At 41.7% G+C, this 21,555-nt stretch overlaps 1 protein-coding gene and 1 pseudogene across 1 annotated transcript in view; both read left to right on the top strand.

The window, feature by feature from the left end:
• Positions 1 to 5,759: 5,759 nt before the first annotated feature.
• Zdhhc17 (zinc finger DHHC-type palmitoyltransferase 17) overlaps positions 5,760 to 21,555 on the top strand; it is a 58,747-nt gene continuing 42,951 nt past the window's right edge. The window contains exon 1 of the mRNA XM_060378036.1: positions 5,760 to 5,971. Coding sequence (XP_060234019.1) covers positions 5,879 to 5,971 — 93 coding nt within the window. The 5' untranslated portion in view covers positions 5,760 to 5,878. The remainder of the gene's footprint in view (positions 5,972 to 21,555) is intronic.
• LOC110562282 (small ribosomal subunit protein uS12-like) lies at positions 12,559 to 14,678 on the top strand (annotated as a pseudogene).

Below are 21,555 nucleotides of genomic sequence, written 5' to 3'. Positions count from 1 at the left end.
AAGCCCCGCCCTGGTTGGGATGGACACTAACAAAAATCAAAAAGTAGCTGGTATAGCAGCACTCAGGTGCAAGCCCAGCATTCGAGAGGTGGACAAACCATGCGCTTAAGTCATCCTTAGTTAAACAGTGAGTTTGAGGACACTCTTGGCTACAAGACTCTGCCTCAAAAAACAAACAAACAAACAAACAAAAACTATAAGTGAGTGAAGTCACTAATCAGTGTGGAGGCCTCTCAAAGTAAAACTACCATGGGATCCAGTTATACCATCCCGAGTATAGACTCAAAAAGCGCTGTATTCTTCCACAGACACTGCACATGCATGTTTATTGCTGTTCTAGTTACAATAACAAGGGAACAGAGACAACCTAGATACACAAAACAGATGAATGGAAAATGAAAACATGGTATTCGTACACAATGGAATTTAAAAATAGCCATTAAAGAAAATTAAAACCAAGAACTTTTCAGGAAAGTGGACGGAACTGGAAAATATTTTATTAAGGTAATCTAGGATCGGAAAGACAGATACTGTATGTTTTCTACCATACGTGGATCCCAGAAAAGCTTCTCACAGTTAATTATGAACATATAGGTGGGAGTAAGTGTGGGTAGAGGCCAGGAAACAAGAAAATGACCTGTGAGGGAAAAAAAGAAGGCTTTAAGTGGGGAGGCGGGAAAGCAACAGAGCACATGAATATGAAAATGGAAAGAAGACCCCAGGAGGTGAACGGTACATCAAGGAAGCGGGCGAAAGGAGATAGGGGAGAGACAAAGGGTGGCGGGGAAACTACAAAAATACTAGAAAGAAAACCTACTACTTCGTAACCTAATAAATACATAAAGCACCAAAAAAGAAAAACCAACCAGGCTACCAGGCACAGAAATGGAAAAAGTAACAGGTGTGTGCAAGGCTATGGAGAAATGTGAACCCTTGTGATGGCTACTGTTGTTTGTCAACTTGATTACGTCTGGAATTAACAAAAATCTGAGCAGTTGGGTACACCTGTGAGGGATTTTTTTTTAATTAAATCATTGGATATGGGAGGACCCACTTTTAATCTGGATCTTTTGAGGTGGGAAGATCCAGCTTTAATCTGGGTCACACCTTCTGTGGGCAGCCTAAAGGACATGGAAGAAGGAAGCTGGTTTTCTTTGCCTGCTTGCCCTAGTCCTTGCTGGCAAGTCCATTCCTTCCCTGGCAATGCGAGCCCATTTCTTCAGAATTCTGTTGTATACTGAAGACCAGCTGAGACATCCAGCCTCGAGGACTGAACAACTACTGGGTTCTTGGACCTTCCATAGGTGGACAGCCATTATCAGACTAGCTGGACTACAGCCTGTAAGCCAGTTTAATAAACCCAGTGTGTGTGTTTGTGTGTGTATAAAAATAAACACTTACATAGAAAACAGAATATTTCTGCACCATTTTGCACTTCAACCAACATTGTTCATATGAGACAGGATATGAAGAACATGTAAACACTCTCTGAGGGGTGAAAATGCTGTGCAAATACAGTAGAATCTCATTTCATTCTTAAAAAGAAGAAATTGCTATCATGTGCAACAACACAGATAAACCTTGGGATTACATCATGCTACATGAAATAAGCCAGTCATAGAAAGAAACACTGCAGGCTTCTACTTATATAAGGAATATAAAGACAGTGAAACTGCTACAAGAGGAATAGCATGGTGGTTGGCAGGCGCTAGGGTGGGGAAAGAGGGAGCTGCTGTTCAGTGGGTATAAAGTGTACCACCTTCCGAATGAGATCTAGGGACCTAGACAACTTTGTATCTATAGTTAATGTGCTGTGTGGGCAGTTAACAGTCAGAGCTTAGGTTAAATACTCTTAACATAGCTGAAAAACAAAACAAAACACAGGATAGGGGCGAGAGAAATGGCTCAGTGGTTAAGAACATTTGTTGCTCTTCCAGAGGACTCGAGTTTGGATCCTTAGAACCCACATTTCTTTGGCTCACAACCCTCTCTGATTCCAGCTCCAGGGGCTCCAATGCGTCTCTGCCCCTCATGGGCAGCTACACTCACAGGCATGTACCCGTAGGCAGACACACATACCCACACATGTTTTTTAAAATCACCCAATAAACCAAATAATTCATTGCAGATAATTACATCAGAGGAAATACGGGATGGTGGTGAAGTCGTAGACTGGGATGTTCAGGCCCCTGGATGTGATTGTTACAGCCTGGTTCTGCGACTTTAAAAGGTTCCTACTCCCATCATTTGCCCATTTGTGAAACGGTAAAATTGAACAAGCATTAGATGATGGCTAAAGTTGTCTTTAGCTTGAGTTGCCTCTCAGGTTCCCCACGAAACCATACCCACATCATTGGAGCCCATTCCTTCCAACCTTCCTGTCCCTAAACCCCCTTCACTAAGCTCTCCTTAACAAATCTGTTTCTCTTTGAACTTGGTTCTTCCTCTTTTTTAATCTATGGAAGCAATCCTTTCATCAACGACGCAATCTGTATGCTTACGGCTGTGCTTACTGTTCCTTAAAAATATCACCTCAGATTTAGGCGCTGTAGATAAGAATCCTGTAGTTAACAATAGGGGTCTGAGGAGAGTCAACAGTTTGTTTCATTTTGGCCCATACTAAACCTAGTCCAGGCTGACATGCTCTTCCAAGACCAGCTGCTCTTTTTTGTTGCTGTTCTTGTTTTGAGACAGCCATGCAGCCAAGCCCAGGCTGGCTCATAAACCCTACCTCTGGAACACACCACCACGTGAAGTGAGAATGACTTCTGTTGCTCTCGGGTCGTCACTTGTCCCTTTAGTGGTTATTTATTTCAGCCTTACTGCAGTGACAAAGACACAGATTTTTCATTTTCGGTTTCCTTTTCCCTTTATCCACTTTTAGTATTAATATTTTCCTATAAGAGTTGCAGATTGTGAATGTCTCCAATAGCTAGTCAGAAAATGAGGATGAATAAAGCAGGTCTATGCGCAGCAGGGGCTGAGCAGGGAGGTTCAGATGCCCTAAGTTTTCCAGATAGAGACCTAGACTGTTTTTTTTTTGTTGTTGTTGTTGTTGTTTTGTTTTTTGTTTTGTTTTTTTTTTTTTTTTTAATTTCAGAGGAGGAAGGATTTATTTGTGTTTGTGGTTTTGGAGGTTTCAGTGTGTAGTCTTTGTCTTCATTGATCCTGGGGCCAAGTGAAGCAGAGCATCACGGTGGTGGGAACAATAGGGAGGAATTTCGTCAACTCACAATGGACAGAAAGAATGAGCCAAAAATGTATATTTTAAAGAGTTGAAATCTCTTGATTTATTTAATTATGGTATCTAGTTAAACTACATCTTGAAAATTCACAAACTACCGTGTGGGCTAAATGGTGGATTTTTATGACTCAATTTGACTTTGACCCTTCTACCAAAGCCCTCTGTGAACCCCAGGTTCCCAGGCTGAACACCTCTTTTCTGACTAATCCCCCTTGCCCCCCAACTCTCACCTGCGCTAATTCTTCTAATCCACAGGCATTCATGAAATTTTTGTTGTTGTTCTCTGCACCTAGTTTCCTTATTCATTTCATTCAATGTGGGATTTTTATTTGTTTTAATGCCACAATCTCTCAACTGTTTCTTTCATCGACTTCCTTTCTTTACTGTTTTCTCTAGATTTAAGTAAATACAAAAGGCTTAAGGGTAAAGAGATTTCGGCCTGGAATATTCCAATAAAAAGGAATTTGTTCATGTTGACATGTGACTGAAAACAATTTTGGCTAAGCAAGAAAGAGGATCCTGCGTAAGATGATCAATCCTCACTTAGAAAGACAAATGGGATGGACATTGGAAGTAGAAGAAAATAAGAAACAGGACAGGAGCCTACCACAGAGGGCCTCTGAAAGATTCTACCTAGTAGTGTATCAAAGCAGATGCTGAGACTCATAACCAAACTTTGGGCAGAGTGCACGGAATCATATGAAAGAAGGGGGAGTTAGTAAGACCTGGAGAGGACAGGAGTTCCACAAGGAGAGCAACAGAACCAAAATATCTGGGCACAGGGGTCTTTTCTGAGATTGGTACTCCAACCAACATCCATTCATGGATATAACCTAGAACCTCTGCTCACATGTAGCCCATGGCAAGTCAGTATCCAAGTGGGTTCCCTAGTAAGGGCAACAGGGACTGTCTCTGACATGAATTCAGTGGCTGGCTCTTTGACCACCCCCTCTTGCCAGGCCACAGAGGAGAACATTGCAGCCAGTCCTAATGAGCCCTGATAAGCTGGGGTCCGATGGAAGGGGAAGAGGACCTCCCCTATCAGTAACTTAGAGAGGGGCAGGGAGGAGATGAGATGAGGGAGGGAGGGTGGGATTGGGAGGGAATGGAGGAGGGGGCTACAGCTGGGATACAAAGCGAATAAAATGTAATTAATGTAAAAAAAAGAAAAATTTGAAAGAAAACAGTTTTGGCGCTGTCAACGGAGAACTCGAAATTCTGTTTAGGTTTGCACGATTCCTGGTTTCTGCCAGGAATGAAATAATGAAAATCGGTCCACGCCGGAAGGAAGAGCCGTGCTGAGAGGATACACAGAGATACAGCCAGCTCCAAAGTGAATAGCGATCGCCTCTTTTCCCCACCAGAAGAAGCTATAAAAAAGCACATTTTACCCTTTTCTGAGTGATTACTGCTCTTTTGCTAACGAATACTAGCTCTCCTCTGTCGTTTTTATTTGTTCCTGGGAGAGTCCAGTTATTTAATCGTCCAAGCCTCATGACCGCATCCAACGCCTTGTTATTCCCCGTTTTTCCTCAACTCCTTAGATTCGATGATGTCCAATCCAGAACCGATCACGGCTCTCCCTAGACCCTCCTCAGATTCTTTTGGCGGGAACCTAAACCTTACAAAGGGGTTTCCTCCTCCATCTCCCCCTTCTTTTCTCCCCTGGCGTGCCTTTCTCCCGATTCACAAATAAATCTGGTGTTGTCCGATTGCATGTTTCTTCCTGGTGATCTTTAGCTGACTTAGCTTCACTAGGAGACTGGTTAGCGCCAGGATCTCTAATCAGTCACGTTTCACTACCGCTCTCCGCTAAATGTGACCCCCGCCTCCCGCCCGCGCCTTAGAGATTTACAATCCCTAGCAGCCCAAACCAGAAACAAATCCTTTCTACAATTGTTCGGTCAGCTCCCTCCCAGCCCTAATATCCTCTTAAAGATGGCTTTAGTCATTTTTATCTAGGTCACACTCCAGTGCTTTCGGTTTAAAGGTTTCAGTTCTGAATTCCCGGGTCAAATAAGACTGTAGCAGATGGGAACGTGTGGGACTCTGACCTTGTAAAAACAATGACTGAAAAATGCACTAGCTCAATCGCCAAGAGGGCAAGGAGGGATCACCTAACCAACGCTTTTCCAGGAAAGCCAGGTTTTGTCCTGGTTTCCCCGGGTGCCCCCAGGCACAGGGAAGGAGGCGAGGGGCAGAAGGCATCTCTGATCTCAGGGGTCACGCCCGAGGTCCCCTGAGCTTCCCGAGGAGGGGTGCGGGTCCCAGCCCGACACCGTGCAGCTCTGGGGCCCGGTCTTCGCTCCCTCGCCGCCTCTCCCCGGTGGCCGCAGCCGCGCAGCATCCGCCTCTGACCGGGACCCGCCCCCGGGGGCCGCAGCGCCCACGCCCAGCGCGGTCCGCTGCCCCGGCGCAGTGCAGCAGAGCACGCTCCGGCCCGGGCCGGGCCCGCGCACGCGCATCGGGACCCGCGCCCTCGGCGGCGGGCGGGGCTGAGGGGGCGTCCCGGGGGCTCGGGGTGGGGAGGCGGCGGCGGAGGAGGCGGCCGCGTCGCCCTCGTCGCCCTCGTCCGGGCTCGCGCTCGCCCTCCGCCTCGCCGAGCCCCGCGAGGCTGAAACGCTTTCTCCCAGCATGCAGCGGGAGGAGGGATTTAACACCAAGATGGCGGACGGCCCGGATGAGTACGATACCGAAACGGGCTGCGTGCCCCTTCTCCACCCCGAGGTGAGGGGCCGCGTCGAGCGCCTCCCGGCCCTGGGGCCGGGGTCTCCCGCTCCCTCGGCCCCGCCGGGGGCGGCGTCCGAGGCGCCCGAGCGGAAGCGGGGAGGCTGGGGAAGCGAGGCCAGGCCCGAGCGCGGGCGGGCGGGCGGGCGGATAACGGGGGAGGAGATAGCGGGGCGGGCCCGGCCGGGGCGGTCTCTGGGACGCCGTCCCTGGCGGTGCCTGGAGGACAGTGGTGGGGTTGTGGATGGTCCTGTTGGGTCGCCGCGCTGCCCGCGGGCTTGCAGAGGCGACGGGGCCCTGCTGACCCTTTGGAACCTCAGGCGCGAAGCCCCCGGGCTCGCTCCAAGCCTCTCCAGGGGGAGGAGGAAGCGCATCTGCTTCTGATTTTTTTTTATTTTCCTCCCTCCCCTCTCCGTGCCTTTTTAGTGGCGAAGGACACTACCCTTTACATTAGTTCGCTCGTCCGGGGGGCGATAAGTAGTTTCTTGGGCAGAGTGATGCCATAGCAACCAACTCTCCGCTCAGGACAACGAATTTCCGTGTTTTAGTATTTGCCCGTAAGCAATTAAGAAAAAAAAAAATGAAAAGGGACGGGGGTCCAGAACTTTCGAGAATAAACCCACGTACACATTAGCTTGCCACCAAGTCGCGCTGTTTAGGAACCGGGGTGTGTGTTGGGGAGGGTAGACAGTGCAACGCGTTTCCCACTGTTTCTTTTGTATCCTCTCACGAGAGTGAACACTTTTCTGCCCCATGTCAGTCCGGTTCTGTAGTTGTTTACCGCCCAGTTTGTAGCCGAGTTTGTGTTTGGTTCGGAGCTGGAAGCGGTCCTTGATGCATTCCTGTTTTTAACGGAGCACAGTGAGACGCGGGGAGGGGCGGGAAGAGTAGCGCGGCTTCCTGCAGAACTGAGGTTGAGTGTTTTTGCACAAATCTGTGGTGTTCGCTGCAAGGTGAACAAATGTGATTACTTTGCGTTAGATGGATTTTATTTCTTTCTGGGTTTTGTATCTTGCCTTTTTGTTTTGTTTTGTTTTTAAATTGTGAATAACAAGGACAAGTTCTCACGTTAACACTCAGTCATCTCATTCATAACTTGATCATATATACAGATTAGTTTCTTAGAAACATGTATCAGGGCAGGTCTCATTAGAAAAGGCTTGTTTGGGTTTCTGACAGAACTATGCAGTAAGAATAAACTTTTTTAAGAAGTGAAGTGGTAAATCTTAGAATTGGCATTAGAAATATTCCTTTTGGTTTACACTTAGGCCCTAAAAATATGTCCAGAAAAGTTTTCAGATGTTGTGTTGCAGTTGGGGTTACGGAATATTTCTATTCATCTGTGGGTATATTTCAAGCACTTAAAGGGTTTTCTGTATTTTAAAGTGCTGTGACCCTCAAAAGCAGTTTCGAGGTAGAGGGAGGGTGCTGGGGGAGTTCTGAGCTCTCCTTAACGAGATAATGAGGTGGAGGCCAGCTAAATGAGACCCTATCAAAAAAAAAACAGACCAAACAGTAAACAAAACGGAAAACGTTTTGCTCTGTGAAAGTGAGTGTTGTCTGTTAGCCTAAACGTGGTTTTGCAGGCCGCATTAGTGCACTGCATGTCCAGTACTGGGAAGGCAGAGTCAGTAGTGTCTCTGAGTTTGAAGTCACACTGGTCTACAAAGCAAGTTCCAGCCAGGCAGCGCTACATAGTGAGATTGAGTCTCAATTATTATTATTATTATTTTTTTACCTGCTAATAAATCTAGAGATTGCTCAATATAATAAGAGAGCTTGGAGTTTAGGTGTCATTCACCTGTTATTTAATAGATGGTATTTTACTAGATAGTCAACTTTCCTATTGTTCAGAGTTGAAATTGGTAAGATACATACTCCTTTTACTAAGTATGCACAAGGTCTAGTAAGCTTAAATTCTGGGACTTTGGGGACTGATTGAAACCGTCATTGTTTTCTGGGTTTAGTTTCTTGCACCTGCTGTAGACCTGGTACTGTTAAGCTTCTTACAGTGTGTTAAGAGCAGAAGAAGACATGCCATTTCTCTAGAGTTTGCGGAATTGGGATGATGGTGGTGGGTGATAATGCTTAACTAATGGTCCATTAAGGAGGCTAATGGAGATAATGGAGAACACAGGCTTGGAGTTACACTTACTGGAATTACCGTTTTCCTTTTTTATCTCGCCTCTTCCTCTTTCCCCATCTTCCTCTTCCAGGCTGGGTGTGTTATAGTCTCTAACTCCCTTGGTTACCCAGAATGACCTTGAAGTTCAGATCCTCATTTGGATCATGGTTATGAGCGACAACACCCAGTTTATGTAGTTCTACGCTATGCTTTGTACATGCTAGGAGAGGACTTTGCCACCAGAGGCTCTTTCCCAGTCCTTGATTCCAAGTTGGAATTCTTGGTAATTAAATGATATGGGGTTAAAACCTCTCTAAGCTTTTGTTTGTTCATTAGAAAATATTGATGTTTAACTGCAAAATTCATGAATGGACACATTTTAGGTGCTCTGGTAAGGTCATTTTTCCATTTGCTACCAGAAGTGATGCTTTTTTTTGAGTGATTGAGAAATTTATGTGTTTGTTGTTATTGTTGTGTGTGTGGGGGTATGTTTGGTTGGTTGGTTTTTGAGACAGGGTTTCTCTTGTAGCCCTGGCTGATCTGGAACTCACTTTGTAGACCAGGCCTGTCCCAAACTCACAGAAATCTGCCTGCCTCTGTGCTTGGATCAAAGGTGTGCAACACCTTGGGTGCCACACCTGGCTTATGTGGATTTTTAATTTATTGGATTTGCATTTTGTAGAAATGTTGCATTTTACTTTTTTCTATAGATTTAGTGCTGTCACAGAATAGTTTCTAAGTAGTTATTAAGTGGATAAATAATATGTAGGAGAGAGAGGTATCATGGTAGAACACACCTGAAACAGGAGGGTTGTGAGCTCCCAGATAGAGGGCCACAAAGCAAGACTGTGTCCCCTCCAAACTAGATAGATAGAGTCTAGATGGGTAGATAGAATCAACTGTTGCTAAATCACCTATTTGCATGTAAACTGTCCACCGTTACCCTTTTAGACAGATATGCAGTTACATGGACATTGAAACAAATATTTTTGGTAAGAATAAATGAAATGCCTTCATTTTAAAGGAAATGCCATTCATTTAGTAAGTCATGTAAATAAATACTTGTTTATCAGATTTGAAGCAGGTGTTGTATTGAAGAGTGTGCGTGTGCGTGTGTGTGTGTGTGTGTGTGTTTGTGTGGTTAAGGTAAAGAAGAAGTACTATAGGATACTTTTAAAATTAGGGTTTTGCAGTTTACTGTCATCGAGGTCAGACAGCCTTTTCCTCATTGTAAAGTTGGGCTGCTATGGCCTACCTTTTTCAGTTGTTGAGTGTACAGTTGATTAGTAGTTTGAAAATCAGCTACCACACATTTGGACTGACATTCTGAAGGCAATGGCATATCACATAGTGAATGCTGAAAGGGAAGTGGATGTTACCGTTGCTCGGTTGAAATGGGCAGTAATTCATTTTATCACAGAGGAAGAATTTAAGGCTATTTGGAAATAGATAAACTGGCCATCAGGGGATTAGGGTGCTGGTCCTGGCTCTGTAACCCTGCATTAGTAAATGCTTAGCTGCTCTTTGCTTTCCAAGAGATGCCCCAAGATTTCTTTGAACTCTGATGTTCTGATTGAAGTTGTGATTTTTTTGGGGTGTGTGTGTGTGTGTATGTGTGTGTCAGGATAATCAACTTGAACATCTGACTGCTATGCACACAACAATATTTTAGATTATATGAGCTAAAATAGTGAAATGGGTAATTGGTTTTCCAGAAAGTAATGATCTAGTTGGGAACATAAATGTGTGAAAAGCTTGATGGAGTCCAAGTTGGTGCTGAATGGAGTAGTACCTGCTGGCAGTGTCAGGTTCCCGTCCCTCAGAGTAACCAGTTAGGAGGGTGTAGAGGAGGGGCGAAGACTGCAGCCCAGCAGTCTCTTGTTTCATGGGAGCACAGTCAGCAGATCCGCTCAGTGCTTCAATAGAAGGAGGTCACAGAACCCCTTCTGCTGGCACATCACAGGAGCCCGCCCCCGTTTCAGAAATGTGACAGCACTGGACTGGCGAGCCTAGATTATCTGGGAGTTCACTTACTGGTTTCTTCCCTTCCCTGCTTTTCAGAACCTGGTACTGCATCCTTCCCCACCCCCACAACATGTGTGTTTTAAATGGTGACGCTTTATTTTACATTTGTCTTTATCCATTTTTTTCCCCTTGTGATTTGTCTTGGTTGAATGTTGAAGTAAAGCATTACCTGCTGGCTCACAGGCTTTCTTCATAAAATCTCTCTTTTCAGGCTTTAGTAGTGATGCCTTTGTCTTTTTTCCATTTGTACTTTCCATCCTATTAAGTATTTAGAGCTACAATTATTTATGTGTATAAATTAATGTCTGCAGACAGGAAATTTCTTTCAAAGTTTTATTCTGTTAGGTTACTGGCAACTCTCATCAGACTTAATGTTTGCAGGTGTTCGATAGCATGCCTTAGGATGCATTTTTTTTTAAGGATTTTTTTTTTTTTTTTTTAATTAGGCTTGGTGCACAGCTTTAATCCCAGCCCTCACAGTTAGATGGAGCTCTTGATTTTTGAGGCCAGCCTGGTCTACAGAGTGAGTTATAGGACAGCCAGGGTTATACAGAGAGATTTTGCTTCAAAAAAAAACAACAACAAAAAAGATTTATTTTTATTGTTTAGTTTATTGTGTGAATGTGTGTGCAAGCTTATGGCCAGATGAGGGAGGCAGAACCCCTTGAGCTGGGCAGTTAATAAGCTGTTTCATGTGGGCGCTTGGTAGTGTCATGGGTCCTCTGGAAGACCAGCAAGTACTCTCAACTGAGCTGTTTTTCCAGCTTCTTTTTCTTTTTTAATTGATGCACACATGCTCCAAATCATATAATTGTAATTTAGATTTGAAAGGCATAATAACTCCTGAGTCTCTATTTCTATATAAAATGAAAAAATTATTGAATTTATGGAGAGTTATAAATCCAAAGTTGAAAAATAATAGAACCAAAATTCTTACTTTATTTGACTGGGAAAAGTGCTATTTTTCTGTCCTGTATTTCTTTTATAAATCTTAATTTCATTTGTGAAGATAGTGTCTCATGTAGTCCAGGCTGGCCTCTAATTCACTGTATAGTTTAGGATTATCTTGAGTTCTGGATTCTTCTGCCTCCACCTCCTAAAGTACCTGGATTACAGGTGTGGGCCCCCATGCCCAGGGTGATGGTTTATTTCAGTTGTCAATTTGACACAATGTAGACTCACCTGAAAAGAGTCTCATTGAGGAATTGTCTCCATTGGGTTGGCTTTAATCAATGTAGGGAGACCCAGCCTGAAGGTGGGTGATACGTCCTTGGGGTTTGGGTACTGGATGGTATGAAGTAAGCTGAGCAGCAGGCATGTACAGTTACCATAGCAGTTGCTGGGCTGTGCTGCTGTATCAAAGCAGCTGTAAGCAATAGGCATGCTGTGTTCTTGTAACAGCTGGTGATAAACTCAGATGATGGGCCCATACCTTACCAGCATCTGACTCAGAAGATGCATTGAAACTCCAAGAAACTTATGTTAAAGAATATAGCAACATATTGAAAGCTCTTAATCTTTCATATCTTAACTTCATCAGAACTGTCTTCATGGGGGACATGGTTTAGATGAAGAATATATGTGTATACTCAGGTCTGAAGGGGAATTCTGTATGGAAGTAAACATGCTTCTATACAGAATTCTTTAGTATATGGGTTTGTGTTGTATGTTTTTAAAAAGTTACAAGGAGACTCTTATAAGCGCCCTTCCATTTCATCCTCCACTCTTCAATACTCATTTGATACATGGACAAAATTATTTACAGGAAGAGGAAGGGTACTAATTTGTCATTTAATGTTTGAGGCCTAATGCCAAGTTAATATTGTTGCCTCAGTGTGATACATAATAATAGCAATAATTTTTAACACTGACATACAACAGTGAGCTAGCATCATTCTAAACATTTTTACATGTGTTTATTTTTCACTGCTTTTTGTGCCTATTTTACAAATGAGATAAATGATGTATATGGAAGTCAGACTTGCTAGTAAATAGCAGAACTACATATAAACCCAGGCTGCTCTTGTATTTTTATCATACTTCAATGTGATAGAAATGATAGTTACAAAGTTGGTTATTGCTTGGTAGATACCAGATAGCTCTGGCTGCAAATATCTTCATCTATGATGTTTTTAATCTTCTACAGTTTTTAAAAGCTATTTTAGCTATGGTTTAAGTTATATTCTACAAAACTGAGGAGGAAATACAGTGAATTCCCATATTCCTTGTTTTCCACTTCATAGTTTTTTCAGTATACAGCAACAGAGAGGTACATTTGACAGTATTTCAGCTTGTATTGGTTGCAGTAATTGCGTATACAGACAGGTGAGGGGCATGGGTAAACCCTGGACCTTACGAATGAAATGTGTCATTGTCACTGAAAAATGCGTACTTTACATTTAAGGCTCACTCTTTGGGTTATATGGATTTTAACAGATGTGTGTTTACCATTGTAAAAGTCTCCAAAAATTTCTTTTTTACTTACTGTGGAACAAAAGCCACATACATTAAGTAGAAACCATGCTTCTTTACATTTTTGTTCCTTGGACAACAATATGTAGATACTATGTTGTGATGCTGTTTATAGCTATGAGCTCAGTCATTCAGTAGGGCACATGGTGAATACTCAAGCTGGGCATGGTGTTACTCACGTGTTGTAAGCTCAGAATTCGGGAGGACCTGGCAAGTGGTTATTAGAAGCTTGAGGCCAGCCTGAGTTATATATGTGTTCTATGCCAGCTTGGGTTACATAAGATCTTGTTTCTGTTCTTAAAAAAAAAATGGAATACTGTTCAGCTCTAAAGAAAAATGCAGTCACAAAACTTACAGGAAAATTGATAGACTTAAAAACATATATTAGTGGCCTTGTGGGTCCTTCCTGCACTGCCTCTTTTTTCTCTCGACCCATGGCGCCGTTGGGCAAGTGTTGTGGTTTCCATACTGCCAGGAAGCTCTGTAGTCACTGATGACGGGACCAGAAGAGTGGCATTGGTAAAGAATACAGGAAAGCCTACTTGGGCACAGCCCTGAAGTCCAGTCCTTTTGGAGGTGCTTCTCATACAAAGGGAATTGTGCTAGAAAAAGTAAGGGTTGAAGCCAAACAGCCAATTCTGCTATCTGGAACTATGTCAGGGTGCAGCTTATCAAGAACAACAAGAAAAGCCAGGTGTGGTGGCACTTTAATCCCAGCACTTGGGAGGCAGAGGCAGGTGAGTTCAGTGCCAGCCTGGTCTACAAAGCCAAGGCTACACAGAGAAACCCTGTCTCGAAAAAACAAAACAAAATAATGGTGAGACGATCACAGCCTTTGTGCCCAATGATGGCTGTTTGAACTTCATTGAGGGAAACAATGAGGTTCTAGTTGCTGTATTTGGTCAGAAAGGTCACGCTGTAGGTGACATTCCTGGAGTCCGCTGTAAAGCTGTTAAAGTAGCCGGTGTGTCTCCCTGTACAAAAGCAAGAAGGAAAGACCAACGTCATAAATTTTGGTGATGGAAACACAGAAATAAATTTTCATATTCTGAAAAAAGCATACTATTAAGTGACTTCACACAATCTCAGAAAAAATTATGTTCTCTCTCAAATGCAGGATCTAGCCAACAACATAAATATGTATGTAAACAAATATACATGTGGGTACAGTGTAACATGTAGAAATGAGAACAAGAAAAGCTAAATATTAGGGAATGAGGAAGGGCTGAGTGCATGGAATGGACATGAGTAATGGCAGGATATAAAGCTAATTGTTTCCCTAGTTTTAAGTCTCTGGATTTTTTTGTTTTTGGTGGATAACTGCATAAAAAGAGATTCAGTAGTGAAAGTACTAAAACTAATGTAAAACAGTGCAGCTTTCATAGAATGACTACTTTTAAGTGTATAGAATTTAATTGAGATCTATAGCCTAGGTCTAGTTAATTTTGGTGTGTGATGTCTTTGTTTGTATCCCCCCCACTCCCAAGAAAGGATCTTACTATGTAGCCTTGGCTGTCCTGGAACCAGTATGTAGATAAAGCTACCCTCAAATTCACAGAGATCCACCTGCCCCTGCCTCCCAAGAGCTGGGATTAATTAAAGGTGGTCACCACTATGCCTAGTAGCTTGTGATGTTTTTTATTTACAAGTGTTTTACAGTAAAGTTTATAAAATCCTTTAAAGGGCAACCAGTACGCTCCTTGTGGTGAAATGTGTGTGCACACGTGCAAGTGCACACATGTGAACTTGCGTGTGTTGTATGTGGAGACCAGAGGACCTCAAGGGTTGTTTCTCAGAAACTGTCCACCTTGTTTTTTGAGAGAGGGTCTCATTGGCATGAAGTTCAGTGATTAGGCTAGGCTGCACGGCCAGAGCAGCCCCAAGAATGAATTCTCCTGTCTGTCTCCCTAGTGTTAGGCTTATAAGTGTTTTCATGCACTTTAACTTTGTTATGTGTGGATAACAAAAGGATCTGAACTCTGGTCTTTATGACTGATGGCTTGTAGTTAATTGAATAAGCATGCCTCAGCCTTAACGGCATTTTTAAACTTTTAATGTTGTTGAGTTACAAACAAAACAAAACATGGATACTGATGATACAAACTGAGGTCTTCTTTGTTATGTAGCAAACACTTGATCAACCCATTTTATACATATATTGTAAATGTACCTGGTTTATTTCCAGTTTTTAGCTATAATGAAAGTGGCTTTAAATATTTGTATACTGAGACTTGTGTAAACATACATTTTTAATTCTGTGGGGAAATGCCAAAGAATGCAGTTAGTGGATCACGTGGCAGTTGTATGTTAATGTTTTTAAGAACCCAAGCTGTTTTCCACTCTGGCTATGCATTTTACATACATCAGCTGAGAAAGAATGATAAACTCTTTGCATCCTCACTGGTATTTGATGCTGCTGCTTTATTAATTCATTGTTGTGGCTTCTTTCCAGTCTGATTTTAAGATTACTTTTGTGATTAAGTTGGCACTCTATAGAAGAGCCCTGGCTGTACAGGCATGTGGAATTAGGGTCAAGCTATTTGTTGGGCAAGACATGAATGCATTAAACAGATGAAATTTGTAATAAGTAGGAGAGGTTAAAGGTGAACTGGAAGTAGGGAAAGAGGAGACATTTTCATATGTCTTTATTAAAGATGATGAGTATGATAGCATTGACCTTCCTGGGGAAGGGCAAGGTTGTGGATTTGCTAGCTAAAAATCTGTAAATTATTGAATGTATGTGCATGATGTGTGTGTGGTCAAATGTGTCACAGCTTAAGAAGAGTTAAGTCTCCCACCCTTGTGTAAGATCCAGCTGCTGCTATAAAATAACACAGACTGGATGGTGCTTTACCCAGGAAGCACCTTTATCTGCCAAGCCATCTACTGGCTGCCGTTCATGAGTATTTTTAAAACAAACACACGTGGATGAGGAGCTTATTTACACGGGCACTGATAACTGACCATTAGGTTTTGTCATGGTTAACAGTTTGGGTTTGTTTGATTTGGGATTAGGGAATGAGGAACAAACTACCTATATTGCAGTGACTCAAGTAGAGGAAGTTTTAACTAGGCCAAAGATGACAAGGATGGTTTGGTTTTAGGTATTTTATGTCAAGCCTGAAAATAGATGTGGAGGCAGAGATTCTATTAAATTATGACTCTTTTTTTTCCATGTGGTGTGTGTTGATACTGGTTTTCTTGATTGCTTTTCACTGTATATGTTGAAGTAGTCTCTTGCTGAACCTGGAACTTAGCCTAGCTAGCTGGAGAACCTACCCCTATTTCTCAAGGGTTGGAGATTAAAGGCAAGTTACCATACCCATGTAGCTTTGAGTAAGTAATTACTTTATCTACAGAGCCATCGTCTCAGCCTGGTCCCTACCCCTTACCTTCCTAGGTAACATTTCCTATGTAGCCAGCCCAAGGTGGCCAGCAACTTGTGATGCTCCTCCCTCAGTCTCTGAGTGATGGGATTACAAGACTGGTGTTCGCAACCACACCTTTGGGCACTTTTAGCCCATCCTGCTGTTTATAGTGATAAAGCCATTGCCTTCCAGCCACTTCCTGAGTGGCTAATGATAGGAAATATTTTCATTCCTGTATCTTTGGTGAAGTAACTCCTGCTTGTTTACTGGGGCTGCTGCTATAAAATAACACAGACTGGATGGTCTAAACAGGGTGAGCCCCTTCCTCTCCAGTTGTGGAGGCTAGAAATCAGAGGTCTAGAGTAAACTGTTGGCAAGTACACTTTCTGGTGAGGCCGACTTTTTAGAGGCCTGTGGTCTCTCTGCCTTTTTTCAGTCTGTACTTTTAACATTTGTTTGTAGAAAGTTTTGAGTTTATTTTGTATAGAGTTTTAAAAATTGTTTTTTTTTTAACCTTAGTTTTTACCTATGGATGCCCATTTATTAACCAAACTCCTTAAATTGCTTTTGTAGCATTTGAAAAGTAGTTAAGCAAATAAATGGGTTTTAATTTCTGCTCTCTTTTTGTTTTTGTTTTGTTCTGCTTCTCAGGTTTCTATGTGCCTAAGGCTAAAGTCCTGTGCAATGTTGATAACTTTTGCTATGTAATAGTTCTTAAAATTCACTTTTAGAAAATAACAGGTGTCTTCCCATATAAATTTAGAATAACCTTGATTGTAGCTACAAAGAATCTTATTAAACTTGTATGTAAATTTGGGGAGAATGGGTAGCTTTCATAAATATGGTATGTATATTTATCCAGATTTTGATTTTTTTCATTAGTGTTTAACAAAAATGTTGCACAGATCTGCCAGTACTGACTTGTGTCCCTCATTCTCTTTTTTCACCATCGTCAATTCTTGTCTTCACTACACCATTTCTGTTAGTGAAAAAAAATGAATTCTCATTTTTGAAACCAAATCAAAATACTATTATTTTCCTTAGGTCTTATTTCTGGTCTGACTTCAGTTCTTATTTGTAACAAAACATCTCTAAAAGAGTTGTAGGCATTCTTTGTCTATAATTCCCTTCTGTCCATCCTTTCTTAAATCATCTCCAGTCAAGCTCATGCTCTCACCTTGTCAAAATAATCTGACCTCACTGTTGCTAAGTCCCAAGGCTAGGTTGCAGTCTCGACTCTTACTCTAGTATTGTTGGAATGGTGTTTGCTTAATAAGCTTTCTTCACTTTGCTGCAGGGAAATAGAAACCAAAGTGTTAAGTGTTTCCCAGGTCTCCCCAAACAATGATGTCTGATAAATCTAAGTATAGTGAAAGGAAAACATTTGTATTGTTAGAGAAGAGTATAAATTTAAATTGGTTCTACTACTTTGGAATACATTTGTTGATGAAGTTCAAGAAAGTGAATCATGTTTTTTTAAGTAGGTGCTTAAATTGACAAACTCTCACCAGCACAGTATCCAAAAGAATAAGCAGCTGTGCCTAGTAGGGCAGTATTTTTGTGTGATTTATTGATGTAATGAAATACCATTTACCATTGACTGAAGGAAAGCTATCAGTGCTGATAAAACTCAGAAATATGTCTCTATGGCTGTGAGAGATAATGCTATTTGATACCCTTGTGTAGAATAGGGTATTTGATACAACTTTTTTCTTGTCTACTCCGCTTTTTTTTTTTTTTTTTTTCTCATAAGGAAGGGGTCTGACAAGGGTTTGTGCATTTTAAAGAGAGTGAGTGAACTTGCTGGAAGTAGCTCTGACCTGCCCACAAGTCCAGCTTAGATTTGCTTGTCCAACCTAGGGATAGTTTGATGTGAAAAGATTCTTTGAAGAATTTCAGGAGATTCTCTCTCAACTGACCTAATAGGATTCTTGCTAAAATTGGGCTTGCAACAATTTCAACAAGGACAAGAGTCAAGGTCAAGAAAGGAGCTCAAGAAAGGAGCTCAGTGGAACATGGTAGTTCACACTGTGAGGCCACCAGCATGTGGAAAGCTAAAGCTGAAGATGGACAAGTTTGACGAAGGCTGGGCTTCTTAGTGAGGCACTGCTTTATGTCTCAGTGTCCATGATAGCCTGACTAAAGTTTATGCACGGGGAGGGAGTCCTATCAGTCCTTCAGAGTAGACCTCAGAGCGCTCAGCATGGCCCAGCTGCGAAAGCAAGTACTTGACTGTGTCCTAGGCATTAATAACTGACAGGAAACTATTCGCAGTGCCAACTCTGTTGCAACCAGGAATTATTACTTCTGAAGGAAAGTCTTTACAGAGATGACTGAGGATCTAAGACAGGGAGGTGTCCTTGCCTTGAGCAAGGAGGAATAATGGTTTTGGATTTCTGATCCAGAAGCCTAAGATAATGTGTTGCTTTAAGTCACTAGGTTTGTTACAGTGGAGATAGCAAACTAACATTCCTTCACACAATGCCTAGTGATTTATTTGCATAGTAGCAAGAGTTCAGGTAATAATAGTGTCGCTGGGTGTTTGAGGGAAACCAAAGTGGTACTTGAATTATGAACTGGGATTTAAAAGTTTGCCAAGTCTGAGTACATCTTCTAAGTAGGATGACTAACATGAGCTAAGACATAAGATAGCAAGGTTTGTAAAGTACCCAGTTTGCAGGAGAACTTACCAACTTTAGATACTAAAGTTAAAAACAAAACTGGGACAGGTTCATGGAAGATTTTGATAAGTTCACTTGATAAACTTGGTCATAAAAATTGAAGAGAGTAATAGAGGCAGTAGTATGGATAGACTGAGAGGTGTTCCAAGGGGGACACAGAGAAAGGGGCAGTAAGGGTTTATTTAGAGAAAAGCATTTGTGAGGTTTTGAGGTCAAGAGTCAAAGTTGAGTGAGTTTTCTAGCTAGAATGTTTTGTTTTGTTTCTTTGACACTGGGTTTCTCTATGTAGCCCTGGTTGTCTTGGATCTCACTCTGTAGACCAGGCTGGCTGTGAACTCAGAGATCCACCTGCTTCTGCTTCCCAAGAGCTGGGATTAAAGGCGTGTGCCACCACCAGCTGGCTGCTAGGACATTTTAGCCACCTGCCTCTGCTTCCCAAGAGCTGGGATTAAAGGCGTGTGCCACCACCAGCTGGCTGCTAGGACATTTTAGTAGGTAGAAATAAATACCTCTGAGCAAACAAGAAAGGCTAGGAAATGTAGCTCTGAGATAAGAGTATTTGCACAACACAAATAGGACACCATTAGTCTGTTTTCTCCCCCCAACTCCCAGGAAGGAAAAGGACTACATTGTGGAGGGTGTCAGAGTCAGATGCTTTTTCATTAGGTGGGAGGAGTAGCTGTGTATCTAATCCTGCTATTTCCTTTTCTAAGCCTTGCTGATGGAATGCTGTGGCCTATTGAACCTAGATCCTTGATGCCTTTGTTTATTCTCAAAGATTCAAGTTCTACATTCTTCTAAGAAATTACTTAATACTTCATAGGACTTTTGTCCTGTTTCTGCCCCACTCAGATTACATTTTGGTAAATGAGCTTAAATGACAATGTATGTGTGTTGTAACTCATATTTTAAGAGGAAAGGCAACTTAAAATGCTTAAAAGGTACTTTCTCAGATGGCTTGGAATCATTTTGTGTCTGACCCAGTGTTTTGGGACCTATTGGAAATGTGTTGAGGACTTGAGTTTAGGATGCTGAGAGTTGCTGTTGGTCCAGAGGGAGGAAGGGAGATTCCCAGGATAACTTCAGTCCAACAAGGAGATGTATTAAAAGAATGCTGTTTAGAATCTTGAGTTAGAAGATAAAATTGATAATTACTTTCAAGTGAAAAGACAAAAACATAGCTCTTAACCAAAAAAGGAGTAAGAAATAATTTATTTTATATCTAAGCATGAGTGACTTTGGTCCAGAAACACAGATTTAGATTACTGCAGGTACCACGTTCTAAAGTCATAACAAACCTTATGAAGTTTTTATAGGAATAGTACAAAGAATCATAAGACACTTTTTCAATACATTGGTGAAAGCATCAAGAAAGTGGTTTCAGCAAAGCAGGAGTATCTTTTCCATGGGTCTTGGATACTGTCTAATGTCATTCTTAATTTTGGGATTGATAAAAAGAAGCTAGGACTCTACTCTTACATTCCAGAAGGATTTACCTAGTTAAAAGGTGTTAGCACATGTAGAGAGGCAGGCTGTAAGGAGCCATTTAGGGAGCTAAGCTAGTCTAAGATAATTTGTCTCAGGACCCTCAGCAATCCAATTTCACACAATTATGGATTAGAGCTATTTTGTCATGTAAAATGTTTAATGTAGATGATTTGATAATTTTTGCTAATACTGTGGGCATGAAAATGAGAAGACAGTACCACCTATTTTTAGGAGATTAGGTTGTACTTTACAATATTCAAAGAGATAGTCTAAAATAATTTCTTATGTGGGGCCACATAAGAGAAATCTTTGTACGTAAATTAGCAAAGCAATATAGTAGTTACAGCTATCTCTAAAATAAAGATGGTTTCTAGAGATCTCTCTGTATGGTACTTCCCAAAATAAATAGCTCTCGTGATTACATTAATTAGGATAAATGGGTTCTGGTGAAGTCTCAGCTCTGAAACATTAGCAGTCTCAGTGTTAGTGGTTCATGGTGCACATACGTTATGTGGTAAGTAGTGGCTACTTTTGGACCTAGAATGACCGTTTTTACTCTTTAGAAGGATTGCCAGTGAGGCATATGTTTGTTGTGTATATTCAGTTAAAAATAAAAACCCATCACTTACACATACTACTTTCAAATGGCCAGGGTTGTTAGTCTGTGCCTGAGAAGTGGGAGATAACTAGCATTAGAGATTGCATGTGCATGTAAATATAAAAATCAAGACCATAGACGCTCAAGGGGAGACTAATGTATGTGACTATTACTTGTATGTCAGAAATACATTGAAGCCATAAATCAGCAATTTTGGAATGAGACACATACCTTTAATAAGAAAATGGGTAATATCTAATCTTGCATATACAAGTCTAATTCAAAACATGTTAAGTGAATCTCAGGAGTCCAGTAAAGTTCGTATACTCCAAAGTATGTGAACAGGAACTTCTTAAAAAAAAAATACAGTAGGAAAATACTTATTTTAAATTAATTATTATTTTGTAGGCATTATCTCTACATAGTTTTGGCTGTCTGAAGTGACTGTGTTTACCAGACTGGCCTCAAACTCACAGAGTTCCACCTGCCTCTGCCTCAAAATGCTGGGAGTAAAAGCATGTGCCACCACACCCACCATCACAAATGTTATTTTAAAATAGGGGAAAATTTTAAAATAGTGTCCACTATTTTAAAATAGCCATGGGAAAATAGTTAATAATATATTATTGATGGGATTACAGATATTGTCCTTTAGCTAGACATACTTATATCCTCTTCATGAAACGGAGAAATGTTAAATGAGTTAAAGGGTTTTTATAAAACACGGTCTTTAGTTGTAACTCTGGCAGTCCTGGAACTTACGTAAACAGGCTGGCCTCACGCTCAAAGAGATCTGCCTGTCTTTGCCTCTGTACTGTTGGGATTAA

Source organism: Meriones unguiculatus, chromosome 2 (assembly GCF_030254825.1).
Source record: "Meriones unguiculatus strain TT.TT164.6M chromosome 2, Bangor_MerUng_6.1, whole genome shotgun sequence".
In the NCBI taxonomy this organism is placed as follows: Eukaryota; Metazoa; Chordata; class Mammalia; order Rodentia; family Muridae; genus Meriones; species Meriones unguiculatus.
Note: the sequence above shows the minus strand (reverse complement) of the source record. Positions and strands in the feature narration are given on the sequence as shown.